Source organism: Xenopus laevis, chromosome 2L (assembly GCF_017654675.1).
Source record: "Xenopus laevis strain J_2021 chromosome 2L, Xenopus_laevis_v10.1, whole genome shotgun sequence".
In the NCBI taxonomy this organism is placed as follows: Eukaryota; Metazoa; Chordata; class Amphibia; order Anura; family Pipidae; genus Xenopus; species Xenopus laevis.
Genome location: NC_054373.1, coordinates 2,869,634 through 2,881,965, shown reverse-complemented (window position 1 = coordinate 2,881,965; position 12,332 = coordinate 2,869,634). Strand labels below are relative to the sequence as shown.

The 12,332-nt window shown below is 43.0% G+C and overlaps 1 protein-coding gene across 1 annotated transcript in view; it reads right to left on the bottom strand.

Annotated features, from left to right (window-relative positions):
- Window positions 1-12,332, bottom strand: part of LOC108705700 (protein Aster-C-like) — an 83,035-nt gene that overhangs the window by 21,137 nt on the left and 49,566 nt on the right. The window contains exon 2 of the mRNA XM_041581156.1: window positions 7,007-7,180. Within this exon, the coding sequence (XP_041437090.1) occupies window positions 7,007-7,180 (174 nt within the window). The remainder of the gene's footprint in view (window positions 1-7,006; window positions 7,181-12,332) is intronic.

Sequence of the window (12,332 nt, the reverse complement as noted above, 5' to 3'; positions counted from 1 at the left end):
GCTCTTCTCTACATCTGGATCTTTGGCATCTGATCCAGGAAACTGGTTGGACTTTTTGGGATGAAGTAGATGATGAAAGGGTTTGGCTATAGCAGCTTTCGCCCGTTTCAGTGTAGTAATGATCTTGCTCCTGTTCATCGCTAAAGCTGCAAGAACAATAGAAATGGAGGCCCAGTTAGTGCCACTGCCTGGTTCCTACAATCCCTAGTGCTTGTACAGCGAAAATAGGCACAAATGGGCCTTATTTACTAACAGTGAGCGGAGCCAGAGCCCACTGAGGCAGACAGTGTCGGACTGGGCCCACCACAAAACCTAAACAAGCCTTAGACCGTGGGTCCGCTTTCCAAACCATTATTCCTCCTCTCCTCACTCAACCTTTTTATTTTCCTTGTCTTTTATATCTACTTTCTATATTCTAATATTGTTTCCCATGAAGAAATAGGGAATGACCATGAAATAGGCCAAATGGTTAGAAACAAGAGGCCACTGACACCTGGGCCCACCGGGAGTTTTCCTGGTATCCAGGTGGGCCAGTCCGACACTGGAGGCAGATTTATTAGTAGTTTCCCATGTTTTACCCACCTATAGTAAATAGGCCCCTAATAGAAGATTAAAAAAAATCATTTGTATGCCTCGGTGTCATTTTTATGAATAAAAAGCATGAATTTTGAGCCCCAGATCAGCTGAACCCCCACTCACCTCAGTCAGTCGCAAGATCTGAAGTGAATAATCAACTGCAAAGCTTAAACCACATCTGCTGCCATTATGACATCATCAACCTCTGATGTCACAAAGTCTCAGGCAGTCATGTGACCGTTACATGTTGTAGTGTAAACCAGAGAGAGGGATTCTGGGACATGTGAAAGGGATTATGGGATATGTGGCTCCTCAGTTTCCCACCGAAACTGCTATTTTGCTGCTGGGGCCACTGACTGATAAGTGATAACATGTGACAATATAAATACAGCCCCATATTAAATGAAGTGCCGGGGCAGTGCCCTTAGAGAGCAGAGAGCAGTTTAACTGTCACACTGCAGAGAGACACAACAGAAAGGCAAATCCTTCCCAACCCAGAGTCAAAGACCAATCGAATGTCACTATCTACGTGACACTAACAGTGCATGTAAAGGCTAATTCCCCCTTTCATTTTTATATTTCTGTCCCCCAAAATAAACTGCCATGTGTAATGGGACGGGATGGATTTCTGTCTAATCCAGTAGCATCTTCTATGCTTCATTCATTTCGTTTTTTGTGTGTATATATATTGGGGGGTCCCAGGTCTTTACGCAGAGAGTCCAGGGACAGGTGGGGTACACTCAGCATAGAGGATATAGCAGTTCAGATGCTGCTGCCTTGGAACCTGCAGCCGTTTAGTTCGGTAACTCTGGGTCCCAATGGATCTTCAACCTGTGGCCCCCAGCTGCACTGCTGCTCCTGACTTCTGCCTGGTTCTGGAGCATGGGAGTCTCAGTAGCCACATCTCATATAAAGTCATAACAGATTCACTAGATAAATAATCTCATCCCATTTAGACTATTGCAATCTCCTCCCAACTGGCCTAACTGACTCCCTTACATGAGTTTTACTGGATTTAATATGGAAACTGTGTGTTTCACTCTATTGCCTGGCACCATGAAGAGAAGCAGTTTATGTGCAATTCTACTGGAGACGGAGTCTGTGACCAAATATATATGTGTATATACCATATATAAGAGTATCACTCATGTATTATAAGGGATAATGTACCCCCTACTGTAAATGATAAGGATATTAGAAGTCACTGAGGGGTTGTTCTGTGACCATATAAAGGCACAAGGCTGCAGGCTGAGTTATACAGGGAACTCTGAGTATCACTCATGTATTATAAGGGATAATGTACCCCCTACTGTAAATGATAAGGATATTAGAAGTCACTGAGGGGTTGTTCTGTGACCATATAAAGGCATGAGGCTGCGGGACATACCCACACATTTACAGAATCTGGGAAAAGCCCTACAACAGGAATACAATTTTCTGCTCTCAGTGCAGATCTATAAATCACAATTGTTACATACTTGCTATTAAATGATTATATATTTATTTTCCTGTAAGAGACAATAAATAACTGTACAAAACAGACACAAACACACAGATTTCAATTCTCAAATTTTATTAATTTCACACAAGTAAATTGTTGGACATCTGTGAAAAAGACAAAAGGGGAGACATGAGTGTGTAGGTGGGAGGGATTGTAGTGGAGGTGCGAGTCAGTGAGGCTCAGTCTCAGCTTGTTCATTAGGAGTAATGTCTCTTCTAGATCCTCAGCTGCACTATACACCCCCCTACTGACCCCTCACTCACTATTCACCTATAGATTTTCTGGGAACGGATCTTTCCATAATTTGGGTCACTGTACTTTAAGGCTTCTAAACATCAGAAAAACCCAATGGGACTGTTGTGCCACCAACATGGAGTTCTGCAGCTCCGCTCCCATTGGTTACAAGGTTTTGTCTCAGAAATAAATGGGTTAAATAGAACTCTATGGGAAATAACACTGGTGCATTTCAGGGCTTTCTGGATAACAGATCCCATACCTGCCCTTGGCTCTGCCAGTGCTATACAGTACATTCTGGGTTTAGATGAATAAGGTGGGTGTGGGGAAAGCGTCTCCCTAATTGTGGTGCAATACAAGTGCTGGATATTTGGCTCAGAGCTGGCACTCGCTGTATAGTTACCCTTTAACTGCCAGTCCCTGCCTGTCCTGTTAGCTGTGGGGCGGGATATGTACTGAGGGCTGGATAGTCATATGAATAACAGGAGCAGAGAATTCTTCAGCTGAAATAAAGAAAAAACTGTTTAAATGTCCGTAGGACTCAACCTACCTTCAGCCAATCGAAGAACAAAGCTGGTCATACATCGACCAATAAGAAGGTGCCAAATCTGGCCCTTAATCCATTTTAACAGGCCACCATGAATTCTGATTGTTAGCCCAGGGGCCAAATAATATTGACTATTCATGTATCACCATTACCTGCTCAATGGTGGAAATGGAGTCCTGTAGAAGTCCCCTTAACCCTGGTCCGAATACCTTTTCTTTGTAGGGCTGATCCGCTCCAGCAATCCCATCGGGCTGGATGCTGCAAGATTTAGGGAGAATATGTAAAAATCACAACAATATATTATAAACCAGCGAGACGGGCACTACTTCTGCAGGTACAGAGCTCTGATTATCTGCACTTCCTGATCTTGGGTTGTTCTCTTTCCCATGGCCAAATAGGTCTTACTTAAAAACGGAGGCAGGGCAAGTGCTGTGATGTGATCTGATAGACTAAACGTTATGGGCAGAGATGCTTTTGGATGATCAATGCAAAGGGCAAATCCTCTGAACTGCTGTTCAGGCCTAAGTCTCATCCCTTTGTTTAAGAAGGTTATGAAAAAACAAGGAGCAGGGCCCTTGATTATCTACTTATAATTATGTCCACTTAGTTAAAGCAGAGGTCTGACCCAAGTCAGTGTAAATGTATTAAAGAGAAACTTTCTATAGAGAGAAAAGTCCCCTGTATAAAACTAGTTTAAAGAGAATTGGTCACTCGGAAACCTTTAATTCCTCTCCACCTATCAGACAGAACATACAGATTTAGGAGATTGGTAACTAATGAAAACTGCAACACCAACGTATTAGATCTTTTTTTTTGTCTTTATTTTGCTTTTCATATTAACCGGGGGAACAGAAGGAAAAGGGGAAAATAAGAACATAGGTCATGTGAATATTACATACACATTATCTGCCACATTGTCACTATCTCTCATTACATTACTACCACGTTTCATTCTAACTCTGTTTATTTCTGAGTAAAATCGTGGGTTCATCACTTTTATGTCTGCTTGGTGTTAATCAATCATTACAACTGAGCATTGATTATTGTTAGAAATATATGGGAAGATAAAGATGGGGGTTAACATATAGGTATAGAGGGGAGTTACGGAGGGGGGGGTATGGGGGAGGTTATGGAGAGGTTGAGAGAGAAGTTGTATAAGGAGTTATGGAAGCAGGTCTTGAGTTTTATTTTAATTTACTTTCCCTTTGTCGGATTGTAATGTTGCTTATGTGTCCATGTAAGTTCGTTTTCATGGTTCTCTTCTTTGGTTGGAGTCGATATACTGTGTCCAGTCTGTCCAAGTCTTTCTGAATGTTTTGGTTGCCCCATTCTTAATTGCAGTTAATTCTTCCATCACTTTAGTATTTTCCATTTCTCTTATCCAGTCAACTTTATTGGGTCGTGTCCTGGCTCCTCCAGTATTTTGGGATTGCCATTCTCGCTGCTTGTAGCATATCTATAGGGATCTTATCCTTTATCCCCTTGTTTTCATTCTTATCCAGATTGAATAGTGACATCTCTATACAGTTAGTGAGTGTCTTAGGTCTTAAGTCTTTAATTGTGACAAATACTTCTTTCCAGTAGTCTCTTATTTTTGCACAGGAGAAGCAGATGTGACTGAATGAGCCTTCCAATTCGTTACATCTCCAGCATTTCGCTGATATAGTTTCATATATTTTATGTAAGTATTGTGGTGTCCTATGCCATCTGCTTATCAGTTTGTAGTTGGCTCCCTGTGTTCTCCTTGACTTTGTCCCCTTGTGTGTTGTCTCCATTATTTTTCTCCAGGTTTCATATTGTAGTTCTATATTGAGTTCTTGTTCCCATTGTCTCATAAAAGGTGATTTTTCATCCTGTATCCCTTTAATCAACTTCTTGTAGAATTGTGCTACTGGGTGTTGTATGTCAGGTTGCTGTAATTATATTTCCCATGTAGTCGGTGGTCATATTTTCTGTATTATTCCCATAGATTTCAGGTAGTTGGTTATTTGCATATAATTCCATTGATTTCTGGGATGGAGTCCCCATTGCTCGATTACATTGTTCAGAGATATGATCTCCCCATTCTTTATGAATTGGAACAATTTTGTGGGTTCATTGTTAATTGTTTCCCATCTATCCAATAATCCAATTTCGTGGGTGGGAAGCCTGGGTTGTTTAGCAGTTCCAATTCTGGTGACGGGAATGGTGATATCTCTGTTTCTTCTTGCAGTTGGTTCCAGATCTGTAGTGTGGCACCTATTGTGGGATGTTTTTTGAGCTGTGGAGGTAAGTCCATGTCATTTATATGCATAATGTTTGTAAACTGCCTTGTACTTCATGTTGTTCAATTTCTTTCCTCATTTTAGCGACTGAATCCCTCTTCCAGAGCCAAATCCTGTGCAGGTGAGTAGCGATATAATATTGTTCTGGGCATTGAAGAGCCAGGCCACCGTCAATTTTTTGTTTTATTAGTTGTCTGTAACTTATTCTTGGGTGTTTTTGTGCCCATAGGAAACATGAGAATTCCTTTCTGATGTTATTAAAGAATAGTTTCGGGAGTTTAATGGGAATCATTTGGAATAAGTAGAGTAGTTTGCAGTTGCTAATGATCTGTGCACGTTCCTTAGGGTTGTTTAGCCCGATAACGTTTTGGGACCATATTGTTAAAGAAATATTACGTCCCATAGTGATATGGTTTGTACGGTGTAATCTGATATTCACTCATTATGACCTGCTTCCATTGGATAGGGGGATGGGAGAAGAACCATAACACATATAACTTAATATACATTTAAATGCAAATAAACAATTATTTTCTGTTACAACTTTAAATGCAATTGGGTCTGAACCGCCTGTGCTTGGGGTGTACCACTGTGGGGGGGAGGTTAGTAAGTATGAAGGGACATGGAGGAATATAACACTTGCAATGCTGCGTCCTCATGGTCTTCGGCCCTGTCGGGCACCATCTTGGCTTGCGCGGCATCGCGCTTTTTCTTATAAAACAGAGATAGGATGTGTGTTTCGGGGTTTTCCCGCTGTCTTTAGTCGGCTTGGTCCCTTGAGATTTCCCCATGTTGTCGCAATAATAGGCTGTCAGTCTGCCACTTAGAGAGCAGAGCTCTTCACTGTGCGACCATTTTCTTTCAGCGTTGGCCACGCCCCCCACCAAGGTATTAGATCTAATAGGTCTGCTCCTTGCGGCTGATTTATTAATCCAATAAATAATCCAATGAGTTCAATGAATTAATAAAATAGATGCTTAAGTATTTTAATAAATATTAAATCAATTACTCAATATGCTTGTAGGATAAATTCATTAATTATAATGTAAAGTGCAAAAATGAATACCTTATGTATCAATCAATTAGCTCCAAATTCCTTAGAAAATTGTCTAGCAAACAGAATCCATAGGTCTAAAGTGCAGTGCAATAAATGTTAAGGTAACCCTTAAATTAGGGGTTTATCAAATCCGCAAATATCAAATTCCTCACAAAATCTTTAGCCAAATACCGAACCAAATCCAAGTCAGATATCTGGTACCTTGTAGACACATGACTTTAAAGGATAAGTAAACCTTTAAAATAAGTGAATTTAAAATTGATGAGGGGGCTATTCTAAGCAGTTTTGTAAATGACATGTATTATTTATTTTCTTTTGATTCCAAGATATTAAGGGATACATGTACTGTTAATATGAATGGATTTTGTTACAACAGCGCCACCTGCTGGTCATTTTCCCACCAGTCTGACCAAAATCCTCTGATTTCTGCCATACCACGGGACGTGGCCTCCTCTCTCTTCCACATTGAATTGACTCTTCGCAAATAGACTTTGTCAGATTTCGGCTCAAAATGCAGAGACTCACAGTTCTTGAAGCTGATTCAATGCGGAAGAGAGAGGAGGCTACTGCCTGTGGTATGGTACAAATCAGAGGATTTCTGCTCCTGTGTGGCCCTAAACTTAGGGTTTGTTTTAACATTAAGGATTCAACCAAAAAACAGATCCGGCACAAAGTGCTGAGAATCCTCTGAGCCCCTAATTGGATCATGGACTCACTGTGGCCCTAAAAAAAATTAGGAGAGAAAGAGAGTGAAGGAGCTGGCGAGACACAGATTTAATATCTCAGTACCCAATGAATACCCAGTAGATTCCCAGCAGTTGGCGCACCTGTTTGATCACTCCTCATATCTAGTCCCATGTGTGTTGGATCATGTTGGCTGCCATGTTTGGGAAGGTTCTCCCCCAGGCTGCGGTTCTGATTCCTTCTCCTTCTCCTCATGGATTTTCCAGCCTCGGCTAATGAGGAACCTGAACTGTTTTCTTCCATCATTAGATCAGACTCTGCAGGAATGAAGTTTCCCATCCATGAACAATGGCATCTGAGGTGGCTTCCCTGCACTTGAACCCCACTGCTACACTCACTGACTGGCATCAAGCAAATCCGCTCCCCCAGGGCTCAGGACAGGGCCCCCATTACTGATCTCATTATAGCACAATACCAAGTGGCAAGTAAGTTAATTAAGCAATATCAATATCATTAAACAGTATCTTTGTCTAGAACAGGACTATGGTCTGTATTCAGTAAATAATTAGAAATATTAAAGATAATGGAAACTATAACAACAACAGTTTAATTTATTATAAACCTCAAAAATTCAAATTATTGCTGCAAGCGCTTATTCCTATGGGCACAGGCACAACATTCAGACATTCCTACTAATGAGACCTGTCAGAGAGTATGACACAGGAGGGAGGAGAGTAGGGTATATAAAGGATGGGCACAGGGATACGAGTTTATTCAGGGGTAAGAGGACTGACCCATCTGCTTGAAGTAATCCTCCAGGCCACTCCACATATTCCTCTCAATGAAAGTCTTGACCAGGCCCCAGGGCTGCTTTCTGTAAATTATGCAGATGGGGAGCTTACCCCAGTATCAACATTTTGGGGGCATGTCCTCCCTTCATCAGGGACCAAACCAGGTCAGCACCACCAGTCTAGTGCTTGAGATAACAGGTGTGCGGTGGATCTTTTTTGTGTTTCATCTCCATGTCTCGTGTACAATAATCTGATGTTCTGGTTAAGCTCTTCCACAAAGGCTGCCAATTAGTCAGGGGAACTGCTCCACAGCACATTGTCCATGTACCAGAGTACAGCACCCCCACCCCTGGGGGCCACCTGACATCCAAGTTAGACCTCTTACATCTCGACCCAGATGGAGGCAGGTATACACAGGCGCACAGGCCACCCCCATGTCCGTGTGCCTCACACTGGAGGTAGAACTTATCTCCAAATTTGAAAAATTGTTGCTGAGCACAAACTCCAAAAGTATCAAAGCAAATCTTGTATTGTCTCTGAACTTGTTACCCCTCATATCTAAATAGGTCTCCACTGCTCTCAAACCCACCTCATAGGGGATCAATGAAAGAACGCAAAGCCCAATGCCCCCAAAAGGAGATCATCTCCCACTTCCCTCCCAACCAACTTCCAATGTGTCCTTCACATAAATCTATTTATTGCAACTCTCGACTTTTTCTGTGGGTCCCCCACCCTCCATCTGGGGAGTCTTTTGTGGATTTTTGGTTTATGATAAAAACATAATATAGTTGGGTGTTCAACACAGAAGTATTCATGCTCTTGTTTGTTAATTACACCCACGGCCAACGCCTCATGTAAAATGGTCTTTAACCTACATTGTTACTGTTGTAAAGGATTACCATCAAGTTTCATATATTGGGAGGGGTCTTTGAGCTGTGTCTCAGCCTCCCATATATAATATTCTAGGCCCATTAATACCACTTTGCCCCCTTGTCGGAGGACTTCATCACCAATTGGTCCATGTTCTGTAGATGTTGAAGGGCCTTCCTCTCCCCAGCAGTTAAGTTATCACCCTGTGATCCTACAAAGGAGGTTTTATTTCAATCACTTTCACAAACTGATGCACAACTTGTATCTCACCCAGAGACGGATATTTTTGGGATTTATTTGTAAATGTAGAATATAGAGAAACCTCCTCATCCACTAACCCCCCATGGACTTCAGTTTCTATAAACTCATTCCAAGATTTAGATGCCAATAATTCCAAATTATTAAAAGTGTTAATTCGTCCCTAATATCTAACCCTTGTCTTGACCCCTCTGCGTAACCTTGTTTGATTGGCTGAGCTCTTTTATTACCCTGGAGTGAATCCCATCCAGTCCTGCTCCTTTGTTCCCTTTCACATGTTCTACAGCCATAAAAAGTCAACAAAGCCTCATAGTCACATTATTATATTTTTTATTATTATTAAACATTTATACAAATACAATTATTTTTATAGGGAAAAAGGAAAGGGTATAATATAACAGAAGAATTCCATGCACATTGGAACTGTGGGGGGGGGGGGCAAGGGGTCTGTAGCCCCCCGGTTTCAGAAGTTGATGCTCACTGGTGGGGAGTCGGGGAGTCAATAAAAGTTTTGTACAGAATCTTCTCCCCCAGCCCCCCACCCAAAATCTTCTTCCACAGCTCCTGCAGAATTCCTTTTGGCACCAGCATTTCCTATTGGAATGTTTCTTTTGCAGGATGCTGGTCCAAGCCGCTGGTTCCGAGCTGAGGAATCTGCAATGAAAAGCAGCATCCAGTTAGTACCTGTTTAATGGGACACTATTGCTCGGGCGGAACATTCCCACCACATGCACCGTACAGCAGCACGTGAGCCTGAGCCGGATTAGAGACCCTCCCAAAGAGAAGTTCTTATGGCCTGTGCTGTGAATAAATGTCACTCACCTGTCCATGATGACCGGTAAGGTCACAGTGCTGGTCAGATGGTCCAGAGAAAGGGTTGGCACGGTAGAATTGTAGTTTCACTCTATACTCCATGTTAGATTATCGTTTCTTTCTCTGGATGATGTGCACTTGGAATGATTGGATCTCACAGTGATGTTCTGCTGTGGATCCAGTTTGTGATACCGTTAGCTCTGCAGGTTTTGATCCATTCAGCTTCAGTTGAGTAGAGGAAGGAGGAGGCTGAAGGATAGTTGCACTAGAGCAATAGGGGTGCATATATGCAAGTACACCGCATTACATGAGAGGTGCAGTATCAGCTCACACTCACACTCAATGAGGAGCCACTGTAAGGTCACATTACTGTGTGTAGGGGCCACACTTGTATCTGTTGGGGCCTTTGCCTGGACCTCACTGCATTTAGCATTACTCTCTTTGTCTCTCTTCTGTCTCTTTGTTACACTCTGTGAGGAGCGTTGAGCCTTTTTGGGGAATGGGGTGATCTCTCCCCTCTCCAGGCATTCAACGAGGTGCTGCCTCATTCTCTTCTCATCATACCTGCAGCCAGTGGGGCCTCCGTTTGCCAGTAATTCGCACACATTGGCTATGGCATATACCCCACAGTCATTGCCATTGGGTTGCTGGTGCACCTTTAGTTGTATCAGGCTTCCCAGAGGATCTGGGGCCACTTCCCCATAGTATTCCAGGATTTGTCTCTTCATGGAATTGCTGAGTTTGGAGGATTTTAAGCTGTCCATGATCTCCACTCTATCGGATCTGAAACAAGATGCCAACCAGTGGTTCCGATCGCTATCAAAGTGGATCTGTACAGCTGGGCCACACACAGGTACAACCTGCCATTGGGCCTCAATGACGGATTGGAGGCCGTCGGCTCCAAACTGCCTTTTCAGCATTGCCTGTGCCGCGTCTATAACGTCATCCTCCAGCCAATCACAGCCCTGAAGGATTCGTTTCTGACGCGCCGTCAGCTTGAGCCCAGGGAGCCGTTTCTCTTCCGACGAGTCTGACGCTCCCTTGTCTGTCACTGAATCTCCAACGGTCATTTCCTCAGTTGGGTTCTCTGGCTCTGCCCCTTCTGTACCCACATAGGATACTTGGGCCTCTTCCTCCTTCTTCTTCTTCCTGAAGATGCTCAGTGGTGGGAAACAGCAATGGTGGCTCTTCTCTACATCTGAATCTTTGGCATCTGATCCAGGAAACTGGTTGGACTTTTTGGGATGAAGTAGATGATGAAAGGGTTTGGCTATAGCAGCTTTCGCCCGTTTCAGTGTAGTAATGATCTTGCTCCTGTTCATCGCTAAAGCTGCAAGAACAATAGAAATGGAGGCCCAGTTAGTGGCACTGCCTGGTTCCTACAATCCCTAGTGCTTGTACAGCGAAAATAGGCACAAATGGGCTTTATTTACTAACAGTGAGCGGAGCCAGAGCCCACTGAGGCAGACAGTGTCGGACTGGGCCCACCACAAAACCTAAACAAGCCTTAGACCGTGGGTCCGCTTTCCAAACCATTATTCCTCCTCTCCTCACTCAACCTTTTTATTTTCCTAGTCTTTTATATCTACTTTCTATATTCTAATATTGTTTCCCATGAAGAAATAGGGAATGACCATGAAATAGGCCCACCGGGAGTTTTCCTGGTATCCAGGTGGGCCAGTCCGACACTGGAGGCAGATTTATTAGTAGTTTCCCATGTTTTACCCACCTATAGTAAATAGGCCCCTAATAGTAGATTAAACGAAATCATTTGTATGCCTCGGTGTCATTTTTATGAATAAAAAGCATGAATTTTGAGCCCCAGATCAGCTGAACCCCCACTCACCTCAGTCAGTCGCAAGATCTGAAGTGAATAATCAACTGCAAAGCTTAAACCACATCTGCTGCCATTATGACATCATCAACCTCTGATGTCACAAAGTCTCAGGCAGTCATGTGACCGTTACATGTTGTAGTGTAAACCAGAGAGAGGGATTCTGGGACATGTGAAAGGGATTATGGGATATGTGGCTCCTCAGTTTCCCACCGAAACTGCTATTTTGCTGCTGGGGCCACTGACTGATAAGTGATAACATGTGACAATATAAATACAGCCCCATATTAAATGAAGTGCCGGGGGCAGTGCCCTTAGAGAGCAGAGAGCAGTTTAACTGTCACACTGCAGAGAGACACAACAGAAAGGCAAATCCTTCCCAACCCAGAGTCAAAGACCAATCGAATGTCACTATCTACGTGACACTAGCAGTGCATGTAAAGGCTAATTCCCCCTTTCATTTTTATATTTCTGTCCCCCAAAATAAACTGCCATGTGTAATGGGACGGGATGGATTTCTGTCTAATCCAGTAGCATCTTCTATGCTTCATTCATTTCGTTTTTTGTGTGTGTGTATATATATTGGGGGGTCCCAGGTGTTTACGCAGAGAGTCCAGGGACAGGTGGGGTACACTCAGCATAGAGGATATAGCAGTTCAGATGCTGCTGCCTTGGAACCTGCAGCCGTTTAGTTCGGTAACTCTGGGTCCCAATGGATCTTCAACCTGTGGCCCCCAGCTGCACTGCTGCTCCTGACTTCTGCCTGGTTCTGGAGCATGGGAGTCTCAGTAGCCACATCTCATATAAAGTCATAACAGATTCACTAGATAAATAATCTCATCCCATTTAGACTATTGCAATCTCCTCCTAACTGGCCTAACTGACTCCCTTACATGAGTTTTA